Below are 27,294 nucleotides of genomic sequence, written 5' to 3' on the forward strand. Positions count from 1 at the left end.
GTTTATGTATATGGGGGTAGTGTTTATGTATATGGGGGTAGTGTTTATGTATATGGGGTAGTGTTTATGTATATGGGGTAGTGTTTATGTATATGGGGATAGTGTTTATGCCTATTGGGGTAGTGTTTATGTATATGGGGATAGTGTTTATGTATATGGGGGTAGTGTTTATGTATATGGGGGTAGTGTTTATGTATATGGGGGTAGTGTTTATGTATATGGGGGTAGTGTTTATGTACATGGGGGTAGTGTTTATGTATATGGGGATAGTGTTTAGTATATGGGGATAGTGTTTATGTACATGGGGGTAGTGTTTATGTATATGGGGATAGCGTTTATGTATATTGGGGTAGTGTTTATGTATATGGGGATAGTGTTTATGTATACGGGGGTAGTGTTTATGTATATGGGGATAGTGTTTATGTATATTGGGGTAGTGTTTATGTATATGGGGGTAGTGTTTATGTATATGGGGGTAGCGTTTATGTATATTGGGGTAGTGTTTATGTATATGGGGATAGTGTTTATGTATATGGGGGTAGTGTTTATGTATATGGGGGTAGTGTTTGTGTATCTGTGGATAGTGTTCATGTATATGGGGGTAGTATTTATGTATATGGGTGTAGTGTTTGTGTATTAAAGGCAGTATTTATGTATATTCATATATCAAGCACTTAGGGGATAATCCTATTGTGTTTACATTTTGGAAGTGATTATAATTGGTTGAACGCTGTTAAATGTCATTTAAAACCGAACGCGTTAGCGTGATATACTATGAATATATGCACCATGAATAAAACGCGTTTGAAATATGCACTCATTACCCTTGAGTAGTGTTTTTACACTACGCGCAGTGAACCGGCTCTCAGAAGTGGTTATTGAAAATTTTTCACTTCTAATTTTTTAGTAACAGCCAATCAAAAACGAACATACTTAAATGTCCTGGTAGAATCTAATTTTCACACTCTTCTCAAATACATGTAATTATTGCTGTGAATGTATGAACCTCTAGTGGCCATCAGTACTTGGTGTAGCCATCCCTATACGAAATACTTCCAGTCGGCTCCTCACGCTGGGTGTGCGTAGATGGCGAGGCTCCTTGCCGACCATGGTAATAGTTCAAAGGGTGTTGTAAGGGCGATGACGCCTCGGGGCCTGTGACCTCTGGCGTTGTCTTTCATGAATTTAGAACGACTTCCTAGGGCATTGTTATCAAAACGTCACGGTTGTATCTAGTACTTCCTGTTGGTAACGTTGACCATTGAGTGACCCAGGTTCTGTAAAGAAATCCAACATGCAGTCACCCCACACCATCACTGAGTCACCACCAAAGGGTTTAGCTACTGGATCCTCTCCTAGTGTTATGCGTCTTTACGATGTCAACATACGCGGCAACCACCGTCGGTAACGTGTAGAAGATAGCGACTTTCGCCAGACAATGAATCCTACGCCATGTTCTTAAGTTGTGGTTTTCTCGGGGCCTGCACCACCCCAAAGTTTAAAGCTTGTGTGTCTGCCATTGTCCGGCCGAAGGGTCTTCGCGGTCTTGCCGCAGAAAAAGGTGGCGTGTACAGTATGTATGTTGGCTTGATAAGGCGGGATGGAAGTCTGGTGGCTGACAGGGTCGTGGTAGGGTGTTGTGACTTGATGGGGGATGGCGCATGTTTGGATCTTGGCTCGGAGTTCTTGAGGTTCTTGGTAATGGTTTTGGAGACTGGGTGGGGAGGAAAGTGGAGGTTTTCCTCTTGTGTTTCAGTTCACTGCAGACTGCATGATGATGGCAGACCACCTTGGCACGTCGGGTCAGCGTGTAGATGATGGCTTGTTTTATCTGGTCAGTTTTCAGTAGTATGGAGGAACTCTAAGACCTCTCAACATTGGACTCAAAGAACACCAGACAGCCGTCATCAAACTCGGCGAGAAATCCGCCATTTTAGAAACATTAGCAACAACTCATCCTCGATAATCTTCAGGGTATACGTTACGATCACTCTCCACTATACCCTGGATGCATCCACGGCTTGGCCCGATTATTTTATTACCTTTCTTTGCTGGCTTTTTATCCAATCAGGTGTCTACGCTGGGAAATTGAGCGAACCAATCACAACTCACTTTCGCTTCTTTAATTATCTAACCGTTTAAATTTGTTTAAACTATATTTTTTTGAAGTTTCAGATCTGTCAATTTGTCTGTATTATTTCCCCCAAAAATCTGAGTGGCACTGCGAGCAAACCTTCACGACTGCGACCGCTATCTTTGTTGACACTGGCAAGCTCGGATGTAACGTCGGCTTCGCTGATTGGCTACTGTGAGAATGCGGAGCCAGCAAAGGGAGGTAATATAATTATCGGGCCAAGCTGTGGATGCATCCAGGGTATGGTGGAGAGTGATCGTAAAGTATACCCTGGAGATTATCGAGGATGGCAAGAACCAAGACCACACCATCACGTGGAAAGCTACTAAAGTCCTGTTCAACAACACCTTGCGTCAAAGGAAGAGAAGAGGCCGTAGACGTCAGATTCCATCCAGCTATCAACCGTAACCAGGGAGACTACCTGCCCAGCTCATGGGACTTGTTAATGTAATTACCTGTGCCATCCACTTTGCTGGCTCCTATGTCATGATTGTCATCAATCAGTGGTATTATTCCCCTTGCCCTCCCTTTGTCCATTACCTTCAGTGTTAATTACCCATAAGAGGATTTGCTTCTGGCTTCTACAATGCCGTCACCTGTCAGTGCCCGTTAACAACTGGCTCCCATTGTTAGTGTCCATGTACTTTCACAGGTGACTTCATCAAATCGGTTATCATGATGTTCAATGTGAAACTCTAGGAGCTTAGCACCACATATGTTGTAAACATCGGGTAGCACATGGTTATCATCGTCGATATTTGTAACTGAACTAAAATAAGTATTCAATGCCTCGGATTTTCCGAATCCGTAAAAGCAGGTTGTATGCTAGAAACATCAGAGGGGGGTGGGGTGGGGGTTTTGGTTATGGACGTTGCAGTACCAGAATATTTTAAAATATACCTAAGTAATTTCCGATAGTTTGAATGTTTTCTTTCGATACGGTTGATAAAAGCTAATCCAGATTGCAGTGGACATTGTCTTTTGCTTGTGTTCGGAGGTTGTTAACGTTATTTCTGCGTCTTTTGTACCTCATAACGTCGTTCGGATTCTTTGATAAATTTGCTCTTTCGTAGTCTTTCTCTAATATGGATTGCTCGCCGCATGTCGCTGTTAAACCAGGGTCTTGTCCCTTGGCCCTATCATTACTCGTTAGGAGGGCAAGCAGTCTTTTACATAATATCTGAGTTAGGGCGTCGCAAGCTTCGTTGACCGATGTGCAGTTGTTAAACCTTTATTCCCAATCTATAGAAACAAAAAGCTGGTTTAGGCATTCGTAATGTCTTGCTCGTATAGTAAAACATCCCTTGCATAAGACTTTGTTAAGTTGATACAATTGGATCGAGTGACATAAACTCCCTTGTGGTCGCTGTTATCGACACTAAAGTCTAAAACTCCAATTTCTACGGTTTCGCTGTCCTGGGTTGTAACAATAAGGGTGGCTGATGTTGATGTGATACGTGTTGGCTGATCAATGACGTTACGTAAATCTTTACTCACAATCATATCGTGAAGGTGGTGGACATTGATATTCAACAAATCGTCATTTAGGTCTCCAACGAGAACATCATTTGGTGAAGTGTCAAGGGCTGATTCTAATGGGTGGTCGAGATAACAAACTTTACTCCGAATCGTTCTGTTCCTTATAATACAGAAGTTGACAAGTCCCCCCTCTATTTTGAGACAGAATTCCAAATCGAAATACTGGCATCGCGATCTAGTCTTCTTATGCTACTTTATCACCATAATCTCTGTATATATGTAGCAGTTCGTGGAGTCATCCTACTGTAGCAGCCATAGAATTTCCGATTCCCGTGCTGGGATTCGAACCATGGGCCTTCTGATCCGAAATATGTACAGGGCCTTGTATGTAGTGTGTTGACTGCTCTGTCAGGGCCTTGTATGTAGTGTGTTGACTGCTCTGTCAGGGCCTTGTATGTAGTGTGTTGACTGCTCTGTCAGGGCCTTGTATGTAGTGTGTTGACTGCTCTGTCAGGGCCTTGTATGTAGTGTGTTGACTGCTCTGTCAGGGTGCTCTGTCAGGGCCTTGTATGTGTGTGTTGACTGCTCTGTCAGGGCCTTGTATGTCGTGTGTTGACTGCTCTGTCAGGGCCTTGTATGTCGTGTATGTCGTGTGTTGACTGCTCTGTCAGGGCCTTGTATGTCGTGTGTTGACCGCTCTGTCAGGGCCTTGTATGTAGTGTGTTGACTGCTCTGTCAGGGCCTTGTATGTAGTGTGTTGACTGCTCTGTCAGGGCCTTGTATGTCGTGTGTTGACTGCCCTTCCAGGGCCTTGTATGTAGTGTGTTGACTGCTCTGTCAGGGCCTTTGCTCGTTTCAGAATTCTTATGTTTAACATGGGAAATGTTATTTCTTTCACTTTTCAATCAAGAGAGTTCCAGAAATGTAAAGCACTTAAATGAATTTGCTGTATTACCGAAAACTGTAACTAAACTAATCAGTTATCCATAACCACTAACCATAACTGTCTCGCCTCACTTACAGAGGCATATGGACAGTAGATGATTGGAGGCGGTGATTTCGTGTTAATAATTTATTCGAACAAACGAGTAAGTATCCTATGTGTCACAAACAAAAGATCATTTACTGGTCATGTTATGAACGTGATTAATTTCTTCACCATGAACAACAGAAACCTGGACGAACGAACCGCTGTCGCCTTTCTTTGATTCAATATATACATGATTTGGACAGTCCATAGTCCGCCTATGGTACAGACTGTAATGAACATCCTAATTAAAGAGAAGCAGAATATTTGATCAAAGTGTCCCGTGTTGTAATGTGATATATCGGAACGAAGGGGTGTGGTGAAAGCACCTTGTCGTACGGGCTCAGGTGTCACTAACTGTATAAACATGCAATCAGTAAATACATGAACAAGGTATTACAGTGATAATTTATATACGTTATAACTGTACGTAGTAATAGCTACATACAAACATACAAATACAAACTCAAGTAACATTTCACAATTAATATCTTATAAGTCTGTGTGTGTGCGTGCGTGCGTGCGTGCGTTTGCCCAGATCTCTGGTCACTGGGTGTTAACTATAGGTAATCATCCCTGAAATCGCAATCCAGTGCCCGAAAAAATGGACTCTTAAGTCCAAAACGTATCAGCACATACTTATAGAAATTTTAACTCGTCATCTATTCTAGTTTGATTACATTTCCAAATACGATTTCAGTCTCCAGAAGGAGAACACTCGACCTTACAACTTGGCGAGAAGTTATGAATTTCGTTACAAAAAGGTACGAACATAGAGTTCTACCTTTAACCGACAATTAATTGCCGATAGGTTGTCTAAAGACGGGATTAGTGTACGTACATATGCTTTCATGATGCGATTGTCCCGTGATTTACGGTAACCAGATCAACATTTACTTTGAGTGCCATGAAGGAGAACAGAATTTATCCGGTCTCAGAAGCGGACAGTTTCAATTTGATGTTAGGTTACACAAAAGAGAAAATCTATTAATGACATGTTGTCTTACTGAATTAATACCCGGTTATTAAAACAGCACGTAACTCACCGTTGCCGACGAACTGAATTGCCTATCACGTGATATTACTTTAAAGGACCGTGGCCAACAGGTGAACAATGTCCGTGGAGTCCCTTGGGCCTGAAGTGAGAGGCGGTTATAGTTTATTCATACCGTTTACGTTGACTCGAACAAAACAGTCGTTATAGCGTGGCTCCAACACACATTGCAATAGGTCTCCATACACGGTCGATTGACGGAGTAATTGATCAACAGTGACGGTCGTGATTCAGTCCAGGGACGACCTGCCGAGACAACGTCATGGCTACACGACTGCTGCCTCTCTTGGTCACGGCGTTACACAGTAAGTTCCGACTTTATCTACACCTCCCTATGTACAACTACAGCCAGTGGTAGTGAAATCATTGATTAAACCCCTCGATACCAGCACAGACTAGGGTCCCGTAGCTGTCACGCCTGGTATCGGGATGGGGCTCACGGGGGTTGCTGGCTATATCGTGTTCACGTCGGCGTTAAAACTGAAATAACAACAGACTCTGGAGACTCAGACGACCACTGGTTTGTCTTGACCAGATTCGACCACTGTCCGCCGTGATATAGTTGTAACAGTGACGACTGGTTCTACCTGCCGTGCTCTCGTTGATCAGTACGGCTCCGGAACACGCTGCTAAACACCACCGCAGCGTCACGACAGGGTCCTGTATGGCTCACTTTCTTTCCACTAGGTAATAGATATGTAAATCACAAGTAACTACATGTGTTTCTATAACTCAAACATAACTAGACGTGTTTCTGTAACTCAAACATAACTAGATGTGTTTCTGTAACTCACAAATAACTAGACGTGTTCCTGCAACTCACAAATAACTAGACGTGCTTCTGTAACTCACAAGTAACTAAACGTGTTTCTGTAACTCAAACATAACTAGATGTGTTTCTATAACTCACAAGTAACTAGACGTGTTTCTATAACTCACAAGTAACTAGACGTGTTTCTGTTACTCACAAGTAACTAAACGTGTTTCCGTAACTCACAAGTAACTAAACGTGTTTCCGTAACTCACAAGTAACTAAACGTGTTTCCGTAACTCACAAGTAACTAGACGTGTTTTCGTAACTCACAAGTAACTAAACGTGTTTCCGTAACTCACAAGTAACTAGATGTGTTCCTGTAACTCACGAATAACTAGATGTGTTTCTGTGACACATAAATAACTAAATGTGGTTCTGTAACACATAAATAACCAGATGTGTTTCTGTAACTCAAAGTTACTAGTGTTTCTGTAACTCAGAAATAACTCGATGTGTTTCTGTAACTCACAAGTAACTAGATGTGGTTCTGTAACATATAAATAACTAGATGCGGTTCTGTAACTCAGAAATAACTAAATGTGGTTCTGTAACATATAATTAAATAACTAGATGTGGTTCTGTAACACATTTAACTAGGTGTATTACCTTAACTTATAATTAGCTTGGTGTATTTCTGTAACTCATGATGGACTTTGTGTATTTCTGTAACTCGCAATTAACTAGGTGTGTTACCCTAACTTATGATTGACTGGGTGTAATCACAATTAACTTTGGGTATTTCTGTAACTTTTAATCAACCAGCTGTATTTCTGTAACTCACAATTGACTGGGGGTATTTCTGTACCTTATAACCAATTTGGGTGTGTTTCTGTAACTCACAATTAAGTATTTTCTTCAACGCATTTTACGATCTGTCAAAGTATAACTTACTGGCAGCGTTTAGGCGCCTTGTGACATTAAATATGTCAGTACATTTCCCACAGAATACCGGGTACATTTGCAGTGTGTTATAACAGAAGGTTAATCGGTTCGTGAAAGAAACATAAAGAAACATAGATATTTAAGTCAATATGTAAACAAATGTTGTGTTTTAGTCAATATACAATTTCCTATTACGACGAGTGTTCCGCACCCCGAATCCTGGTTTCCCCTGTAGCTGGAAAGTGATTGGCGTTTGCTGTGCTTGTTTATTTAATTTTGGAACCATCCTATATCTATTCTTGGAAACAAGTTGATGCATAATGATGAGCCTCATTTAAATATATACAATTTTAAAGCTTAACTTTCCACCGGCCACATTAAAATACCAGAATATCTTTGTTTACATTACCATAACAAACCTCTCCTAGATCAAAGGAAAGCCATCAAAGAGAATGAGACAGCTGCAACACCTGACTTACTGTCAGACCTGCTCTAAAGATTTAATTATTTCACAACTCCCTAAACGCATCGTTGAATTAAACTCATTGTCATGACAGCAGTATATTGCATGAGTGGGAGCAAGAACAAGGATATCTGCATCACTGGTGATGCCTATCCTCCGTTAATATACATGACTGGGGGGTCTCACCACAACCTCCCAGACAATGGGATACCTCCACCTCTTGGCGCTGACCAGAAACGTCCAATATCTGTGATTGTTCCCATTAGATTAAAATAACATAGTCAGATTTAAATATACAGCAAGCTGACATGAACCACTGAACTAGTGCTCAAAGTAAAAGTATACAGTATGTTTGACCAAACTTGCCAAAATCTGTCAGTAAAAGTGCTCAAAGAAAATACAGTGTGTTTGACCAAACTTGAAAAATATAACAAGAGCATTTAAATTAGTAAATGAATATCTGTTTAATTTCAATAGAGTACACAATTCTACAGCAAATGTACACAATTTCATTTCATTCAAAGTTGAAAGCACCGTTTGACTGATACTGAAAAACATGTGGTATCGTAGTCTCAACTTTTACACAAATCAACAAGGCGGGTTTTTCGGCAAAATGTTGAATCAATAGTGAGTGTGACCACCATTGCCTTCAAAACGCCAAAACACGTCGACGCATGGATGACGTAAGACGACAAATGACTTTAGACGTGATCCGTTGCCATTCCTGTATGAGACATTGTTCCAGTTGTTGAGCGGTGACGGGTTTAGTCTTCTGATATGTCGATCCAGGTAGTCCCATAAGCGTTCTATCGGATTCATGTCGGGAGAACATGCTGGTCACGGCAAAACAACGATGTTAGCGTTATGCAGAAAGTCGTTTGTCATTCTTGCTGTTTGAGGCCTTGGGGTATCGTGTTGGTAGACAATGCCATGTGGTTGTTGCTGGATAAACGGCAACGCAAGTGGTCGCAAAACTTCACCCCTGTATCTTCGAGCATTCAAGTTGCCATGGATAATCACAAGTCTCGTTTGGAGATCGCCTCAGATACCTCCCCCCACCATCACGCTACCGGCTCTAAACGGTCGGACTTGCTGAACGCAATGTTGCGCTAAACGTTCACCTACTTGTCTGTAAACACGAGCCCGGCCGTCATTACTGTACAGGTAAAACCTACTCTCGTCGGTGAACATCACACGTCGCCAATCACGCATCTGCCAACGTCGAACTCGCCTGGCCCATGTCAATCGACGACGTCGGTTTTGAAGAGTCAGATGCACTCCGCGGTAGGGTCGAGGTGCTCGAATGCCATGTTCTCTCAGTCGCCGGTACACTGTATGTCGACTGATACGGTGTCCTCGTGCCGTCGCTGCCGCTGACGTCTTCGTTACAAAACGATTTCTCAGATGGTTTCTCCGGATGTGGCGATCATCACCAGGCGTTCTCACACGTGGTGACCACTGCTAGGCCTGTCTAACGTATTGCACCTTCTTCGGCAATTCCGCCAGCTCTCTCTCTCCCTCTGTTTTGATTTAACCTCAAACGTGGCATATTTTGGTGTTCTTTTTACTGCGTAGGCTGTTTTATGCCGTCAGTATGCACGTGCATTTGGTGTGACATCAGAAAAAGTCGTTTTGGACTTTTTGCGGCATTTAGGCTATTCCTTAACTTGTTTCGCCATTTGTTCCCTGAAAGGGTGGGTTTGTGCGTGTGTGACAAGGCTCAGTATTGTTTTGTCACATCATTTTTATTTTTGTGAACTTATATATAATATTTTGCGGTGTATAGTTTCTTTTGAGCACTAGTTTATAAACAGCCCGACAGCACACAACAGTAGTCGTGCCATGCGACGGGCACCTGTAAACACATCAGACAATCAAGTGACAATATGAAAGCCCTATTTCCCTGTGATCGCCTACATATGAGAGGAACCCTCCTGGGCTAGTTGTCTGTCTGTTTACTACCTCCCGAACAATGCTGAGCTATGGTATGTTAGACAATATAAGGCAAATATGAGCCCCAAGTATTATGGAAACTCGAGTCATGAATATAATTGTAAATGCTACACATAAAGCATGAAACTGTTAACGTCGACAAGTCTCAAGCTCAATCAATGTCAAAGACCCTTTAAACAGATCCCAATCCAGGTGTAGTAATTCAAGTTCTCATCTAACATCTTCGAGTGGAATCTTGGTAAGAAGATGTCTCCAGCTCTCAGAGCGGGTCGTAATGACTTAAGCGACTATACAGACCGGATGGTAAGGCTGAGGGACTTGGTTGCGGGCCATCTTACCCGACGGTATGGATAGATGCTCGCTATATCAATCACTTGAGTGTGTGGTCCAGACTCGACGTTATCCAAGCCACCATCATCAATATTGCGGTGTTACTCACAAATATATCACACAATGGGTTGTGTATGACATAACTGGTCATGAGAGGACAATGCTATTCCTGCACTAGCTGCAGGGGGAAGACCGGAGATTACTATAAAACCTTCACCAGATCGATGACAGACCAAACATGTTGTACTCTGTTTAAACTCCTTTGTAATGGACCCAGGCCGTTCTCGCCCAAGTGCTGTCTGATTATGTTGGGAACGTAACAGAATTGTTTGCACTGACAACTGTTCACTGAAACTACATACGTGTATTTGCGATCCATTTCGCACGTTGTCTCTTCTGTAATCGATAAATTGATACATCGTGTCAATCCATGTTTCAATACAAAAAGAAGAATTTAAGCACAACTTATTTATACTGCTATGAGGCAGTGTTATACTTCATTGTGTACAGTGTTTGAAGTATATTACATGTCTTCTGTTGACAGGGAGTTGGGCGGGTTGGGGGAGGGGCTCAGTGTGTACACGTGTGTTATACAAGGAAGGTCCTACAAGGTATTACAACATCATGGGCCTTTCCATCAATTTCTTACCCAGAGCCTGAACAGTTCATATATATTCTGAGGCAAACGAACATTTCTTTCAATGTTAATCTTGTGAATAAATTTTGGGATTTGTACCAGACAAAGAGTGTGATGATATGGTCGTCAAAATTCAACCAAGCTGTTCGAATTGCACGAGATTTGCAAGACTCATCACATGTTCGAAATATATCCATCAATATGCTCATTAAAAGGCCAGACAATCACACACTTATTACATCTACTCAATGCAATCTTAAGAGCACTGAAGTCAGAAAATTACATCTATTCATCATTCTGGAACAATTCCGACATACAATGCCCAGGGGAACTGGCTGATATCCTCCAGGGCCCCGTTTCACAAAGCTCTCGTAAGCCTAAGATCTCGTAACTTTTCTCGTAGCATTCTTACTTCCTATGTTACAGTATAGGAGGTACGAATTCTACGAGAAAGGTTACGATACATTAGGCTTACGAGATATTTGTGAAACGGGGCCCTGGACTGCTTCAGGTCTGGTACCTCGCAGCGTGACGTCAATTCAGCGTCCACAGAAACACCACCTGGCACTTATCGCGACCTTTAGAACAAAACAATCAAGTTGTAGTCCACCCCATGGTGGCCGTCCACCAGTAACGATCTCACATCAAGATCGATGGATTCGAAACACATTGCTCCGAAACAGGTTCCATCCAGTAACACACTACGGTGCCGCTGTAGAAAGCACACCTTAACCCTACACCAGTCGTAAGTCTGTGTTAAGGTATGGGAGTTACGATCACCATAGCGCTAAGATCTCTTTGTACAACGGCACCCTGGCAACAGTTCGAGGACGTCTACGCATCTACGTCACCCGAGCCCGACGACCCATTACGACACCAAAACATCGACATCAACGTCTTCAAAACATCTGCATCAACGTCTCCAGTGCAGCAGACAATTCTTGGGGAGCACGTGGGTGGAGAAGAGTTCTCTTCAACGGTGAGATCTGTTTCCTTGTTCACAGAGCAGACATAACACGTGTGAATGTTACACCAGACCATGTGTTCTGAAATGGGGATCCTTTTTGGAGGCGAGGGCGTTATGTTCTGGGCGTGATAACAGCTACAGATAGGACGGCAATGGTTGGGACTGAGGGGAGCTTGAATGCTGTGGGACGAAATTTTGCAAATGGTCGCTTTACTGTTTTCACAACAGCCCTGCCCTGTAGTGACGTTTCAACAGACAACGCCAGACCAAACACTGCTCGATCTGTACAGCAGTGTCTTCATCAGAACATCATTAATGAGTTACCCTGACTCGCAGAATTTGTCACCCATTGGACACGTCTGGGTTGAAATGGAACGTCCTTTACGACGTCATCCGAATCCTCCAGCAGGAACTCCGCCAAATCCTGCCTCAGGCCTGCATCAGCGTACAAGGTGAACACGCGTACTACTGACGGTGTGAACCTGCTCCTCCCCTTCTCCTGACCCTCCTCCTGACCCCTCTGGCCAATGTTGCAGTGAGGTGAACATTATTATCATCAGCAGTTTTCAGAATGATATATTAACATTTTGCATCTTGCTGCATAGCATGACTGTTTTGGTGTGGATATACTGAATGCGCAATGCACGGAAATGTCACACCCCAAACATTGTTAAAATCAAATTTATACTGATAATATGTCAAACTCTATCCTTTCAATTTGGTTTGAATATCCAGTACCATAATTGCCATGACATGTCCTAAATTGTCAGAGGCTACACAAGGGCACTATAAATGCAGGAATGCCCCGAGACAAATTGGACATCAAGTCCAATCCATTATTTCAAGACTCTTGAACAAACACAGGGCTACCGATAATGTTAAACATCTTCCAAGACCTGGCAGACCCCGTAAGACAACAATAAGGGAGGACGGAGCGTTGCTGTTGAGACACGTTAGATGGGACACAAGCACATCGTTAAGCCAACAGTGGGTACCAGGGTGAGACATTCCCTTAAAGACCGTCAGGACTCGGCTCAAAGCAGCAGGATACAGGGCCAGAAGACCCACCAAGCGTACAAAACTGTCTCCATCTCACAAAGCAGCACGACTTGCCTTGTATTGTCAACGTGTTCGCTGGAACATTGCATCATGGCGGAGGGTTCACGTTTCTGATGAGAGTCTTATTGTATATGTGGATGGTCGTACACGTGTCTGGAGACAAAGGAACATGGGTAGGGTTCGCCGCAATATCCATGAGACGGTTTCCTTTGAAGGAGGGTCAATCATGGTATGGGGATGCATTTCCTTGGGTTGCAAGATGGACCTCAGTATCAACAGGAGATGCTTGAGAGGGCTGTTGTGCCACATTTTGATAACCATCCTCTAGCCACAAGACCCATCTTTATGAATGACAATGCCAGCTCATGCTGTCACCCAATTCTTGCAACAGCCATGAGCCGTGATCTCAATCCCATTGAGCATCTGTGGGACATTTTAGGCCGTCGTGTTCGACAGAGAGGCCCACTCGTCCAGGCTCTCAATGAACTGATTGCTGCTTTGCATGTGGAATGGAACGGGATTCATCAGAATCAAACAGGAGATTGATCCAAGGAATGACGAGGCGTCTTGAGTCAGTTGTTCGTGTGCAGGGAGGTAACGCTGATGGAAAGTAAGCATTTGGACTTGCAAGACATTATTCTTAAATTCCTTCAACAAGATGTGTGCAATTAAGTATGTACAAGGAAAGTGAAATTCGTACTATTTTTACATAAAATGACGTCATTTTCCAAATCTGTTCAATCTTCAATAAACCAGATTCTGTGATGGTAATGTTGGCTATGTTTCTCCTCAACCCTTGTTATCACTACAAAATTCATAGATATGACTGATAACCTAGGGGCTGTCTTAATCTGTCTTTAGTGACAATCTACACTTTCATTGTCAGCGTCCGATACCTGCACTACGACACCCGATGCTATCAATCATAAAGCGACAACAGGTTTATTGACACTCCACTTTGAAAACCTCCCTGCTACGTTAATATGCATAGCCGTTCACGCTCACGATCGTACGATCTGTGCTTCCGAGAGTTTTTGTCATCCCGACTGTCAATTGTTCTGGTCACCATTATCTTAGTCACACATATGTTAATTTTGTGCCCATGACTCACATTTGTACATAAATAACTTAGTCTACAGTTTATCCATAATTCAATGCTGCCAATATAATATTCGATATTTCCCAATATCCAATTGTTCATCCGCAAGTTTGACAACACATAATGTTTATCGCCCGATAACGCATTTATGGCATGCATAATGATTATCCACATGTGTTTGTACTCCCTATGATAGAAAAACCATATTTCATATTCCTTGTTTTATGGTGACACAATCCCTTTGCTGGTAGACTGAACCTCGGCTGCCCAACACTACGCTATATTTGATTCATTGTGCTGCAGTATCAGACCTACGTTCTCTTTAAAAGTCGACCCACGAAGATCCGGGTTACAACTTGTCTTCAACAACCCATGCTTGTAAGAACGGATTGGGGTGGTCAGGCTCGCTGACTTCGTTCACAGATATCATCGTATCCCATTTGAGTAGATCGATGCTCATGATATCAATCTCTGGATTATCTGGTCCGGATTATTTGCAGACCGCCGTCATATAGTTGGATAATTGCTGCAGTTCAGGAGAAGAACGTTTTCCTGTGCCAATATGCTATACCTAAATGTCACCGTTAACTCCCTTTTCCCAGTAAAAGTGTCTCATAAGTGAAGTATATGATTCATATGTATTGTCAACAGTGGCCACGGTGGATATACGAGTCAAGCATGATGACAAACAACGCGTGAACATCACGGCAATACCGCGGGTATTAAAACATCGTGACTCACGTCACAACATACATCAGCAGAGGGACAATACACACACCTATAGTGTGTTGGGTTCTACAGTCAACAGTAGCGGGAAACCACTCCCTGATCCCTGGATTAGGACTAATTGTCTAGTTCATGACCTCGGGTATTCAGTCACCTAGATGGGTGGCACCCTTAGCTATTGTTGGAGGTTATTCTGCGATTCAGCTCGCCATTCAGCTCCAGCTCATGACGTATAGGTCACGTCAGCTGTAAGTGTTCAAGAGCCTTCAGTGGAACTACTCACCCGGGTCGAAGTGGTACTTTGTCGCCACCTCTGCCCCGGTTGTATATTGTATGCTACAATCAAACATTAGATATGGACACAGAGTCATTGTAAAATATATCTATATGAGATTCCAGATGAGGACCGGTGTATGAATTCACTCAACCAGTATTTTCGATACACAAAGAGTATACACAGTACACTATGCATGCACTATGTAATGACCGTGGGTTTGATTGGGTATGGCTATGGTAATCTATTGGTAACAGACCGCGTTCATGAACCCGTGACGGATGGCACTAGGCATACCATGGGGCAAGAGTAGAATGTCCCTTTCAGAAAGAGCAGTAACTGTCATCCGACAGTTTACGAGCCAGTTTATGTGCATGCTATTTTAGACTTTCCAGAACCTAAGTTTTTATTACATTACTGTGATGTTTCCCTAAAACATACCACTATAATGTTGCTTCGTAATTTTATAATGGTTGTCACTGTAATACGTGCAAAGGTATTTAACTAAGGGCGCGAAAGAACAGACTGGGAAACCGTCTAGAGATCTTATGAAGCGGTTGGACTGGTTCTCGTGTGCTTCTCCATTAACAACCAGTCACCATGCTGTACGTGTAAAGTCTAAGCATCCTCACTGCTAACTTAATACTCGTCACAACATCGTCCGAAGTACTTTGAATCTTAATATTTACGAAAGGCTGACCAATTAAAAGGCCAGATATCAATCTCCAAAGTGTTTTAAAGGCACGTGCACATGTGTTCATTTAGAAATATAACTCTTGGGGACAAGACTGTCCAATTAAACCTGCTACGTTACAGCATGTTTATATCCTGTAACCATGACAACTGTTACAGCCGAAAGTGATGCTGGACCCCTTCTTCAATGCTTCGTGCTTCTTTGACGATATGACGTGGTTGACGCATGTCATCGTATCCCAGCTGCATAGATCGATGCTGATGGTTGACACCTCTGAATTGTCTGGTCACGACCCGGTTATATACAACTAACCATCATGTAACTGGGATACTTCATGGCGCCATGTAACATACACAGACAAGATGGCGTGGGAAGTTTGTTCTCGCAGGATGCTTGGAACTGACAGTATCGAGGACAAAAACAATATTGTATAAACCCTTACGACGGACTTCACCTGTCATAGTTTGATCAAAACAGCATTAATTTCATTAAGCATAGATTGGTTAAAACAACATTAACTTCACTAGGCATAGGTTGGTCAAAACAACATTAACTTCACTAGGCATAGGTTGGTTAAAACAACATTACCTTCACTAGGCATAGTTTGATCAAAACAGCATTAATTTCACTAAGCATAGATTGGTTAAAACAACATTAACTTCACTAGGCATAGGTTGGTCAAAACAACATTAACTTCACTAGGCATAGGTTGGTTAAAACAACATTAACTTCACTAGGCATAGGTTGGTTAAAACAACATTACCTTCACTAGGCATAGTTTGATCAAAACAGCATTAATTTCACTAAGCATAGATTGGTTAAAACAACATTAACTTCACTAGGCTTAGGTTGGTCAAAACAACATTGACTTCACCTGGTATAGGTTGATCAAAACAACATTGACTTCACTAGGCATAGGTTGACTTAAACAACATTAACTTCACGAGGCATAGATTGATAAACACATTGATTTAAGAGGAATAGATTTAGGAGATAAACATACTGTGTTTGAAAATTAGACATGAATGTTACCTTATTGGTAGTCTCTAAATTTCATTTGAAACCGAATGTCAATTACTTTGGCCACGGTCATCTTGTGGAAATACCTTTGGCCCTTGGGAGTACGAAAGAGTGACAGTGCTGGCCTAACGCAATTTGTGTAAATGCGACTAACTTGGGATTCCTTGGAAATTCTTTTCATCATATGGGACAGGATTGTGGCCAATCGATTTTTTAAAGTGTACGAACATGGATCCCCAGTAGTGACAGTCTTGCGGGAAGCTGGCAGAAGGCAGAATCTTTGTGGTTCAATTTTTATATGTACTTTTTGAACGATGCAGCGGGACATGGGGGAGTATGAGTTTGCATAAATCTGGTGTTTCGCCAGACCGTTATCTTGCGAAGTTCCGCATAAACGTGTCAAAGATGTGACGCTAGTTATTGGGGAAGTATTTCAAAAGTACTGGATATCTCTTGTTGTGTAAACCATTCTAAACGGAAACAAATATACCGTTTACCAGGTAGGCAAATCGTACTACGTTTTGCTGTAAATTTTGTATAACCAGGGATGCATTTTTACCAGGCTTTATGATAAGTTAGATATTGTTTGTTGATGTTTGAAATAAAATATTTGTAATTTAGTTTGACTATTCTTGTAACAAAAGGTAATATGATAGTGAGCTTCCCTAATAATTGTGGAGGAAAACAACATATAATTGTATTTTTCGAGTTTTAATAAAAAAATTATTAACATTTCCATCACGTCTGTAGTGCGACAGTGTTGTATACGTGCGCAGTGAAGTGATCGTGAAATCAGACGCATTTTCAATCCAAATTGATAGTGTCTAATTTTATTAACTGTCCAATCAAATTCGAGTATTTCACGAAGTCATGGTAGAATGAACATTGACTTCACCAGGCAAATATTGATTTAAACAACATTGATTTTATGGGGCATAGATTGTTATAAAAAATTAAAAAACAGTGATTTAAGAGGAATAGGTTGATGAAAAAACAATGTCTTCACTAGGCATAGGTTGATAAAGGAATATTGACTTTACGAGGCATAGGTTGGTCGAGACTTCACTCATCACAATCACTTGAACAGGCAAGTCTAAACACTGGAGCATATGATACAAGTGATAGCAAGAGTAGCATCACGCTCTCTGTGGTAATCTTCTGAGAAATATTATGTTCGATTGTACCTTCAACTTTGCGAAATGTTGACACCAAACGTTGGGATTCTCGCGCTGTGTTCCACATAAAGGGACAGTCGACAAGTGGAAAGTTGAAGTGATCCCTTTGTCCAGAGACCATATAATATTATATGGTCTCTGCTTTGTCATACAGGAATCACTGAATGTTTTTGCTTATTTTAGAACACAATATAGAACAGGTCACAGTATCATTGGTCTCCTATATGTCTTGTTCTAACGGGTAAAACAGTGGAAGGCTACGGGTCATTACTGAACGATATGAGACCAATGGTATTTCTATAACGAAAGTTAAACTTCTTGGTCAAATTACCTTGTTTAGAATTTCCCGATCCAAGCAGATACCCTGACTCATTTGTATAATGATACAGGTAAGCGAGGAAGGGAGGGCAAATGCCAACGTCTTGCCTCAATGCCCTACCCCCAATTGTACGAAGTAGATCATTTCACACATCGTTTTCCCGGTAAACATCACATGACATTAACCCTCACTTTCGACCAACTTTCCTGAACTCCTGAAGACTGAAGACGTACCTATAACCGCGCTTAGTAACAAATGTGGATCAACGAATGAAGAAGTTTCTAAACTTCAGTCATCTGGAATAGTGGTGAACAAAGTTGACAATCTGATGCTTTGAAATTTTTGTAAAAATCAAGCACATGTTTTGAGTATTTGACAATCCACTTAATATTGATTGCGTTTGCCTCATTAACCGCGTGTGAATATAAAAAATTAAAGTCTTATATTTCTGTGTGTTGGGGGTTGGGGGTTGTGTGTTGGTGTGTGTTGTTGTGTGTTGGTGTTAAATTGACATGTCAAGATAAAAGAGGTTAGTTGTGATGCATGACTTTGACAGATTTCCTCCTTGGGTAACATACTGGTCATTCCTCATGGTGGGAAGCCGAACCATTGACAGTCGGGGTTTCAGAGCACCAAGAAATATTATTGACTGGACTTGGATATCATAGTGGCGACCTTGTTGGTGACATCGTACCTATCGCAACCATACGCTTCAATCACTGGAGTATCTAGTCCTGGGACAAGCTCATGTTTTATAATACCGTTGTCTACTTTCCTAGCAAACAGGACGAGATTTGGTCAGAAAGTCCTGCTTTGTTTAACACTGATATAATCAGCTGTCTGGTATAGTGGATGGACCAGCATCACGCAGTCTTACTGGAATGGGTGGAATTTGCCTCTTGCGACATGGCCTTTACTTTACTTGTTTCCCCATGGCCGAACAAATCATGATTTCGGAATTACATCATGAAAAATACAATGTTTTATGTATATCTTAGTGTGACACGTAAGAAATGTGTAGTTGTGTAATCTTGGATTATGATGACAGTGTGCGAGATGTTTAGTGGTCTAGGGCTGGAATATGACAGTGTGGGAGATGTGTAGTGGTCTAGGGCTGGATTATGACAGTGTGGGAGATGTGTGGTGGTCTAGGGCTGGATTATGACAGTGTGGGAGATGTGTGGTGGTCTAGGGCTGGATTATGACAGTGTGCGAGATGTGTAGTGGTCTAGGGCTGGATTATGACAGTGTGCGAGATGTGTAGTGGTCTAGGGCTGGATTATGATGATAGTGTGCGAGATGTGTGGTGGTCTAGGGCTGGATTATGATGATAGTGTGCGAGATGTGTAGTGGTCTAGGGTTGGATTATGATAGTGTGCGAGATGTGTAGTGGTCTAGGGCTGGATTATGACAGTGTGCGAGATGTGTAGTGGTCTAGGGCTGGATTATGACAGTGTGCGAGATGTGTAGTGGTCTAGGGCTGGATTATGACAGTGTGCGAGATGTGTAGTGGTCTAGGGCTGGATTATGACAGTGTGCGAGATGTGTGGTGGTCTAGGGCTGGATTATGACAGTGTGGGAGATGTGTAGTGGTCTAGGGCTGGATTATGACAGTGTGCGAGATGTGTAGTGGTCTAGGGCTGGATTATGACAGTGTGCGAGATGTGTAGTGGTCTAGGGCTGGATTATGACAATGTGCGAGATGTGTAGTGGTCTAGGGCTGGATTATGACAGTGTGCGAGATGTGTAGTGGTCTAGGGCTGGATTATGACAGTGTGCGAGATGTGTAGTGGTCTAGGGCTGGATTGTGACAGTGTGCGAGATGTGTAGTGGTTTAGGGCTGGATTATGATGATAGTGTGCGAGATGTGTGGTGGTCTAGGGCTGGATTATGACAGTGTGGGAGATGTGTAGTGGTCTAGGGCTGGATTATGACAGTGTGGGAGATGTGTGGTGGTCTAGGGCTGGATTATGACAGTGTGGGAGATGTGTAGTGGTCTAGGGCTGGATTATGACAGTGTGCGAGATGTTTAGTGGTCTAGGGCTGGATTATGACAGTGTGCGAGATGTTTAGTGGTCTAGGGCTGGATTATGACAGTGTGCGAGATGTGTTGTGGTCTAGGGCTGGATTATGATAGTGTGCGAGATGTGTAGTGGTCTAGGGCTGGATTATGACAGTGTGCGAGATGTGTTGTGGTCTAGGGCTGGATTATGACAGTGTGCGAGATGTGTGGTGGTCTAGGGCTGGATTATGACAGTGTGCGAGATGTGTAGTGGTCTAGGGCTGGATTATGACAGTGTGCGAGATGTTTGGCGGGGTAGGTCTGGATTGTCACTACCCTAGACGACACGATCACAAGATTGACACCTTACCGAGATCTTAGCAAAAATAAGCCACACATAAACACCCAGTGAATGAGGTCAAATCTTTCTACATGCTAGATACCAGTACAAGAGTCACAAAGCGTCAATACATAACACATTAAGTCTGGACCACTCAGTCTAACTGTGGTCGATATGCTTCAGTACCTACAGCCAGGCACCCACTCACTATTCTTCTTGACTATAGCTTGGTCCTTGAATATATAATATAATTTTGACAGTAACAATTGCAAATAAACCCATTTTAATTGAAAAGGAGCCCCAGTGAGTTGGGAGATGGGAAATCTAGACTTGCTTCATTTAGGGTTTTAGCATTGCAGGGAGGGCAAGGGTGGTTCAGGGACTACTATTCTTCCCATGTGCGACCCTACATTCCCAAACCTCGGTGTGGGGCGAATAGTGGTGATGACTGCATGCGGCGACACGCATAACAGAATAGCAGTTTGGTAACGAAATTAAACCATACTTCGATCAAGTTGTAACACTGGTCCCCAGCTGTGATGTTTGTCCTCTATAATGGCATGGACGTTGGCTCGCGTGTGTGGCTTTCGGTTCACCTTTACATCATGGACAAATATCCAATAGAATGTATACATCACTTTTTGTTTCGTTAACGATTAACAGAATTAGTCGAACTATCCTGAAGATAGAAGTCAAACATCCATGTTTATTACATATAATACAGTGCCATATTCGGTTACAACAGAAAGCACTTAGTTATTGGGGTGACCACCTGAAAGTCCGGTTCTATGTTCAAAACAAGGGTTTTGAAGTCTGTTCCTGTGTGTTCTCATTCAAGTCACCTGTTTACATTGCCTTCACACATTGGACGCATGCCATGATATGATGCATTGAGTGTTTACTTCTATATGTGTTCACTGAAAAGGTCTGCGACTAAAGTACATTATGAATGCTATGACATTCTCAGAAATGTCACCTTGACTACTATAGGTTGTTCAAAAGTATGGGGGAATGTTCACTACCTAGACAGACATACCCAAAAGGCCTGGGAGGTTTAGTTGTGCGTCTGGGAGGTTTAGATGTGCGTCTGGGTGGTTTAGATGTGCGCCTGAGAGGTTTAGATGTGCGTCTGGGTGGTTTAGATGTGCGTCTGGGAGGTTTAGATGTGCGCCTGAGAGGTTAAGATGTGCGTCTTGGAGGTTAAGATGTGCGACTGAGAGGTTTAGATGTGCGTCTGGGAGGTTTAGATATGCGTTTGGGAGGTTTAGATGTGCGCCTGAGAGGTTAAGATGTGCGTCTGGGTGGTTTAGATGTGCGTCTGGGAGGTTTAGATGTGCGCCTGAGAGGTTAAGATGTGCGTCTGGGAGGTTAAGATGTGCGACTGAGAGGTTTAGATGTGCGTCTGGGAGGTTTAGATATGCGTCTGGGAGGTTTAGATGTGCGACTGAGAGCTTTAGATGTGCGTGTGGGAGGTTTAGATATGCGTCTGGGAAGTTTGGATGTGCGTGTGGGAGGTTTAGATGTGCGTCTGAGAGGTTTAGATGTGCACCTGGAAGGTTTAGATGTGCGACTGAGAGGTTTAGATGTGCGTCTGAGAGGTTTAGATGTGCGCCTGGTAGGTTTGTGTATGTGATTTGTGTATGTGTGTTCAGATGTGTCCCTGGTAGGTTTGTGTATGTGTGTGCAGATGTGTGACTGGGAGGTTTGTGTATGTGATTTGTGTATATGTGTTCAGATCTGTGACTGAGAGGTTTGTGTATGTGATTTGTGTATATGTGTTTAGATGTGTGCCTGGTAGGTTTGTGTATGTGATTTGTGTATGTGTGTTTAGATGTGTGCATACGGCTGTCCACCGCGACTCGATGATACTATTGTGAGTACATTTATTAACCGGAATTGCCAATTATTGATCCCAAGCAGGATTAATCACATTGGTTTGTTTGTCTAAATCTGTCGCCGATAGCCATTACTCCCAACCGCGCTAGATGCCAGTCCAGGCGAACCCTGCTCGCCACTCCACCGACACGTACATACTCTCCAACACACCCCAGTCACATCCATGTCCTTAATGGACAAGTACAGAAGACATATGACACGGCTGGGTAGAGGTAATAGGTTTGCTAAATGTGGCGGGAAAACGTGGCATGTCCCCAGCAACTAGGAAATATTTGCGCTCTCCATTAAGCAATATTGTTTAAAGTATTACCTGTTATTGTGTTAGTTGTACAACATGCACGGGTCTCAACAAAATTGTTACGTGATAGTTAACATTGTCAACTTTAAATAATCTGACTTTCCATGGGATGTACGTCACACAAAGTCATTATTTGATAGTACTGACTGTGTCACAAGCGTGGACAATGCACCGTTCGACGCCACAGAACCAATAATGCCGGTGTCTGTGTCGACATCTGAGTAGCTGAGTAAGGGTGGGCCAGTAGAACATGTGTCTTCTCGCCCACAACCATATTGATAGTTTGGATGTTCAACAATCAATCAAGTATGATATCATCTTCGGCAATGAGATGAGAGAGCGAATGAGTGAGCCATACATTTACAATGTTACTAAAGATAAGTCTTACGCACTCATTCATCCACCCAAACCCACCCATTCACTCACTCACTTTATTACATTTTCACTCCCATTGCTGGTATAAACGAGGGTCCAATGGTGGTTCGAATCCCGCCCCGATTTGTCGCCACTATACCCGTGTTTGTGGATTTCAAACATCTGAGACCTGTATGACCTGAAAGTCCCCTCACTGCTTAAGATGATGCTAGTCCCTCTTCCTTGTTATAGTTTCAGGAGTGTCCAGCTTCAATGTCGCGAACGAGACACAGCTGCGGTCAGACTTGCTAACTAACTACTCCCTCAAGAGTCGCCCGGAGCCTGTCACCTCCGTCAGCCTCGTCTTCAACCTCCTCACCATAAACCAACTGGTAGGTCAAGGTCATGGCGGTACTGCCAAGGGACAGAACGTTTTGTCCTTCACGAAGGCTGACGTGGCTCGGCCGACTGCAGGGGCTCCCTGTAGTATCATGCCGATATCATCATTCAAAAGTTCTAAGGAAATGGTTGAATTGTGTTTATTCAAGACTGCTATCACTGCACAGAAACGTCCCATAAGGCTGAGTGGATGCTCTACTCCAGCAGTCACTATAAGCGACCAGCCCGTTGTGTATGGGCCAGTGGCCTTTCACGCAGCGAATTCCTAAGACATTTATTCTGTTGACTGGTTTGTCAACCCATCTTACTTTAGGTACCATACAGTCCCCGTAGGAAATATTGAGTTGTGTAGTTGTGTAGATGTTATGTGTAATGTTCACCTATTGTTCCAGGAAACACGCACTCAGACGTTTTCCGTGTCCGGGTACTTTACAGTGGTAAGTACCTTCGTGACATCCATTGATATACGAGCTACAAGCACATATACAGGGTGGGTGTTGATATACGAGCTACAAGCACATATACAGGGTGGATGTTGATATACGAGCTACAAGCACATACAGGGTGGGTTTTGATATACGAGCTACAAGCACATATAAGGTGGGTGTTGATATACGAGCTATCAGCACATACAGGGTGGGTGTTGATATACGAGCTATAAGCACATATAGGGTGGGTGTTGATATACGAGCTACAAGCACATATACAGGGTGGGTGTTGATATACGAGCTGCAAACACACATATAGGGTGGGTGTTGATATACGAGCTATAAGCACATACAGGGTGGGTTTTGATATACGAGCTACAAACACACATATAGGGTGGGTGTTGATTTCGAGCTATAAGCACATACAGGGTGGGTGTTGATATCACTCAGACCAGGTATTGAAACAGGAACCTACTGCACACTCAGTGCGGTTCAACATTTATTTTGGTTGATATTCCGGACATATCATTAGGCAATATATCATAGACACCAATTGTTGACAGAGTTGGCACAATAAAAGCTTTATGTTGTTAAATCGTCAAGCCCTGTGGGCAGCTATATAGAGAATTGATGCATTGTGTCCATGAATCGTGTTTTCCAATAATCGTATTACGGTTTTATTGACATCCATTAGTGCCGCTGCATATTTGTTCATATTGAATCGGGATGTTCTATTCAGCTATTCCATCTACTTATGTTGTCTTTTGATACTTATTCACTTAGAGCTGATATTTACTGAACAAAAACAACTTAGAAATCATAAGGGATTAGGGATTAGTAGTTGTCTCGGTACCTGTTGTCACTCCCTTCCTGGTCTCCATGGCAACTAGTTTGAGACCGGTTAATTCTGAAAGGGACAAAACAGATGTATTATGTTTCTTTGAAGAGATCCCCTTGTAGCGTGAAGCTGTCAGATCAACCACTGACTGATTAGCCTCTATTATGACCTTGGCTCCGATTTCTAAACAAAACCAACCTTAAGTTTTTTACTCAAATATCAAACTGAGTTTCACAATTTGAAACAGCTGAAATATCAAATCAGCTGCATGTTTAAAATACAAAAAAACAGGCAACTTAAGGAATCTATCCACCAAACTCAATTGTCTACTATTTTTTAGTTTAATATCGATTTCAGTTCATTCTGTTCATTCTGGGAAATGCATTTTCCTGCGTTTTCTCATATTTGAGTAAATACTTCAACTGAAGTCAAACTTCAGACTTGAGTTTGTTTCGAGAAATCGGGGCTTGGTCTCATAAATAATCTGGCCTTTTTCCAACTGGTGATGACCTACATCATTTATTGTTGTAAGGAATTAAATGCGAGCGAGGGTTGGGAAATATTGCTTGTTAGGTGTATTGTTTATTGTGTTCCATGTCCCTAGGTATGGAACGACACCCGCCTCAAGTGGAACCCTTCAACGTACAACGGCATTGGTTTCTTTTTTGCGGACGAGACGGAAATATGGCGGCCCTCACTGGTCGTGAAGAACGCGTAAGTTTGTGGTCAGTCAGTCTACTCAATAACCTGTTAAACGAGGGGAGGGTGGACAAGGTTTATCTAACTGATGTAGAGGGTGGCAGAGGCGGGGTTTCACATCAGACAACTGACGGGCAGTACGTCATTGGGAATCTACCCGGCGGTATCTGAACGCCATATACGTGTTTGGTTACAGGGTGGACAATTTAGACGTCATCGCCAACGACAATATCCCCATGAGGATCGGCCAGGGGGGCTTGGTGTACTGGAACCCTCCCGGAATATATATAACCCACTGCAACATTGACATCACTTACTACCCCTTCGACTCCCAGGAATGTTCTGTAGTTGTACAAAGCTGGGGCTACAACCTCCGGGAACTCGACCTGTTCAAGTTCGGCTCCGGCGTTGAAACAGCTGAGTTTGAGAGGAATGGCGAGTGGAACTTGAATCAAGCTTACAGCCAGAGAACAGAGAAGGTCCACGATGTTGACTCGGAAACGTACGCCACAGTGGCCTTCATCTTCAAGATGCAGCGGAAGCCAGACTACTATGGTGTGAACATCATCCTGCCCGTGGTGGTTCTGTCCATCCTGTCGGCCCTGGTGTTCGTCCTGCCCCCGGACAGCGGGGAGAAGATGGGCTACTCCCTCACCGTGCTTCTCTCCTTTGCTGTCTTCCTGACCCTCATCGCCGACCGCATGCCCACCACCTCCCGTGACACATCCTTCATGGGTAAGAGACGGCTTGGTGTAGTGAATGTAGAAGAAGGCGTAGTAGCAGTAGATGTAGTTGCAGCACACTTATTGTGGGACTAAACTACTACTACTGCTACTACAACTACTACTATTATTACTACTACTACTACTACTACTACTACTACTACTACTACTACTACTACTACTACTACTACTACTACACCAAGAACTACTACAATCACAGACTACTACTACTACTAGCTAGCAGCAGCAGCAGCAGCAGGAGTAGTAGTAGTAGTAGTAGTAGTAGTAGTAGTAGTGTGTGATTCTTTATTTGTGATTCAGTTGTGTGCCTGGCTGTGATTCTATAATTGTGTTTCATCTGTCTACATGGCTGTGATTCTATAATTGTGTTTCAGCTGTCTACCTGGCTGTGATTCTATGCCTGAGTGGACTGTCCGTCTTGCTGACCGTCATTGTGCTTGACTTTCACTTCCGGGAAGATGAGATACCGTACTGGTTGGAGCAGACGACAAAGGTGGTCATCATGCCTCTGGTCTGTTCCCGTGGCTGCCGGAAGTCGAGGTCAGTCTCTGCCAGTAATTCTGACATCGCAGGGGAAGAGCCCAAGTTCAAGGACGTTCAGAGCATCCGGGAAAGGGGGAGCCAGAAGAAGTCTCACAGCAACTTGAGTGACCGGGCGTCATCCGCCGCCAGCAGCACTGCTGACTTGACATGGAAGGATATTGCGCGGGCATTTGATACTCTGTTCTTTCGTTTCTACGTTATTGTGATTGCACTCATTACACTCATATTTCTGTTTATCCTGGGGCTTGCAAGTAGCACCAACCCCTAAGTGTAAAATCCGAGTGTATGCATCTGAACATAATTAAAAAATGACGTAAATAAGACGGGGTGGGGGTGAGGGAGTATTTTCAAACATATGATGTCAATAAAATGAAACGTGTTTTGATTATGACGTGTACGTGTTTTTCAAGTATTTTTGAGAGTGAACTAACTAACTGTTTTCCGCCAAGTTTCCAGTATTCTTACATCTATATCACGACGGTGGGTAAATAATCGAATGATGCCAAGATAACCCCGATGTCTGACAGCATAAACACTGACCAGTACCGAAGAGGAATGATTAAATACCAAAACGGCGGGATTCCCTGGGCAGTTCGGAATTTGTCCCCAACAACCTGTGCTGTCTTCTGCAGCGACTTAGTAGATCGG

At 42.9% G+C, this 27,294-nt stretch overlaps 1 protein-coding gene across 1 annotated transcript; it reads left to right on the forward strand.

Moving 5' to 3' along the window:
- Positions 1-5,711: 5,711 nt before the first annotated feature.
- Positions 5,712-26,968, forward strand: LOC124273918 (neuronal acetylcholine receptor subunit alpha-7-like). Its single transcript, XM_046709261.1, has 6 exons — positions 5,712-5,999; positions 23,249-23,388; positions 23,788-23,832; positions 25,266-25,375; positions 25,557-26,095; positions 26,478-26,968. Exons 1-6 carry the CDS (start codon positions 5,957-5,959, stop codon positions 26,912-26,914), a joined length of 1,314 nt encoding a protein of 437 aa, XP_046565217.1. The 5' UTR covers positions 5,712-5,956; the 3' UTR covers positions 26,915-26,968.
- Positions 26,969-27,294: the final 326 nt, after the last annotated feature.

The sequence above is a fragment of the Haliotis rubra genome, unplaced genomic scaffold (genome assembly GCF_003918875.1).
Source record: "Haliotis rubra isolate DU_JTF1 unplaced genomic scaffold, ASM391887v1 Scf186, whole genome shotgun sequence".
Classification (NCBI taxonomy): Eukaryota; Metazoa; Mollusca; class Gastropoda; order Lepetellida; family Haliotidae; genus Haliotis; species Haliotis rubra.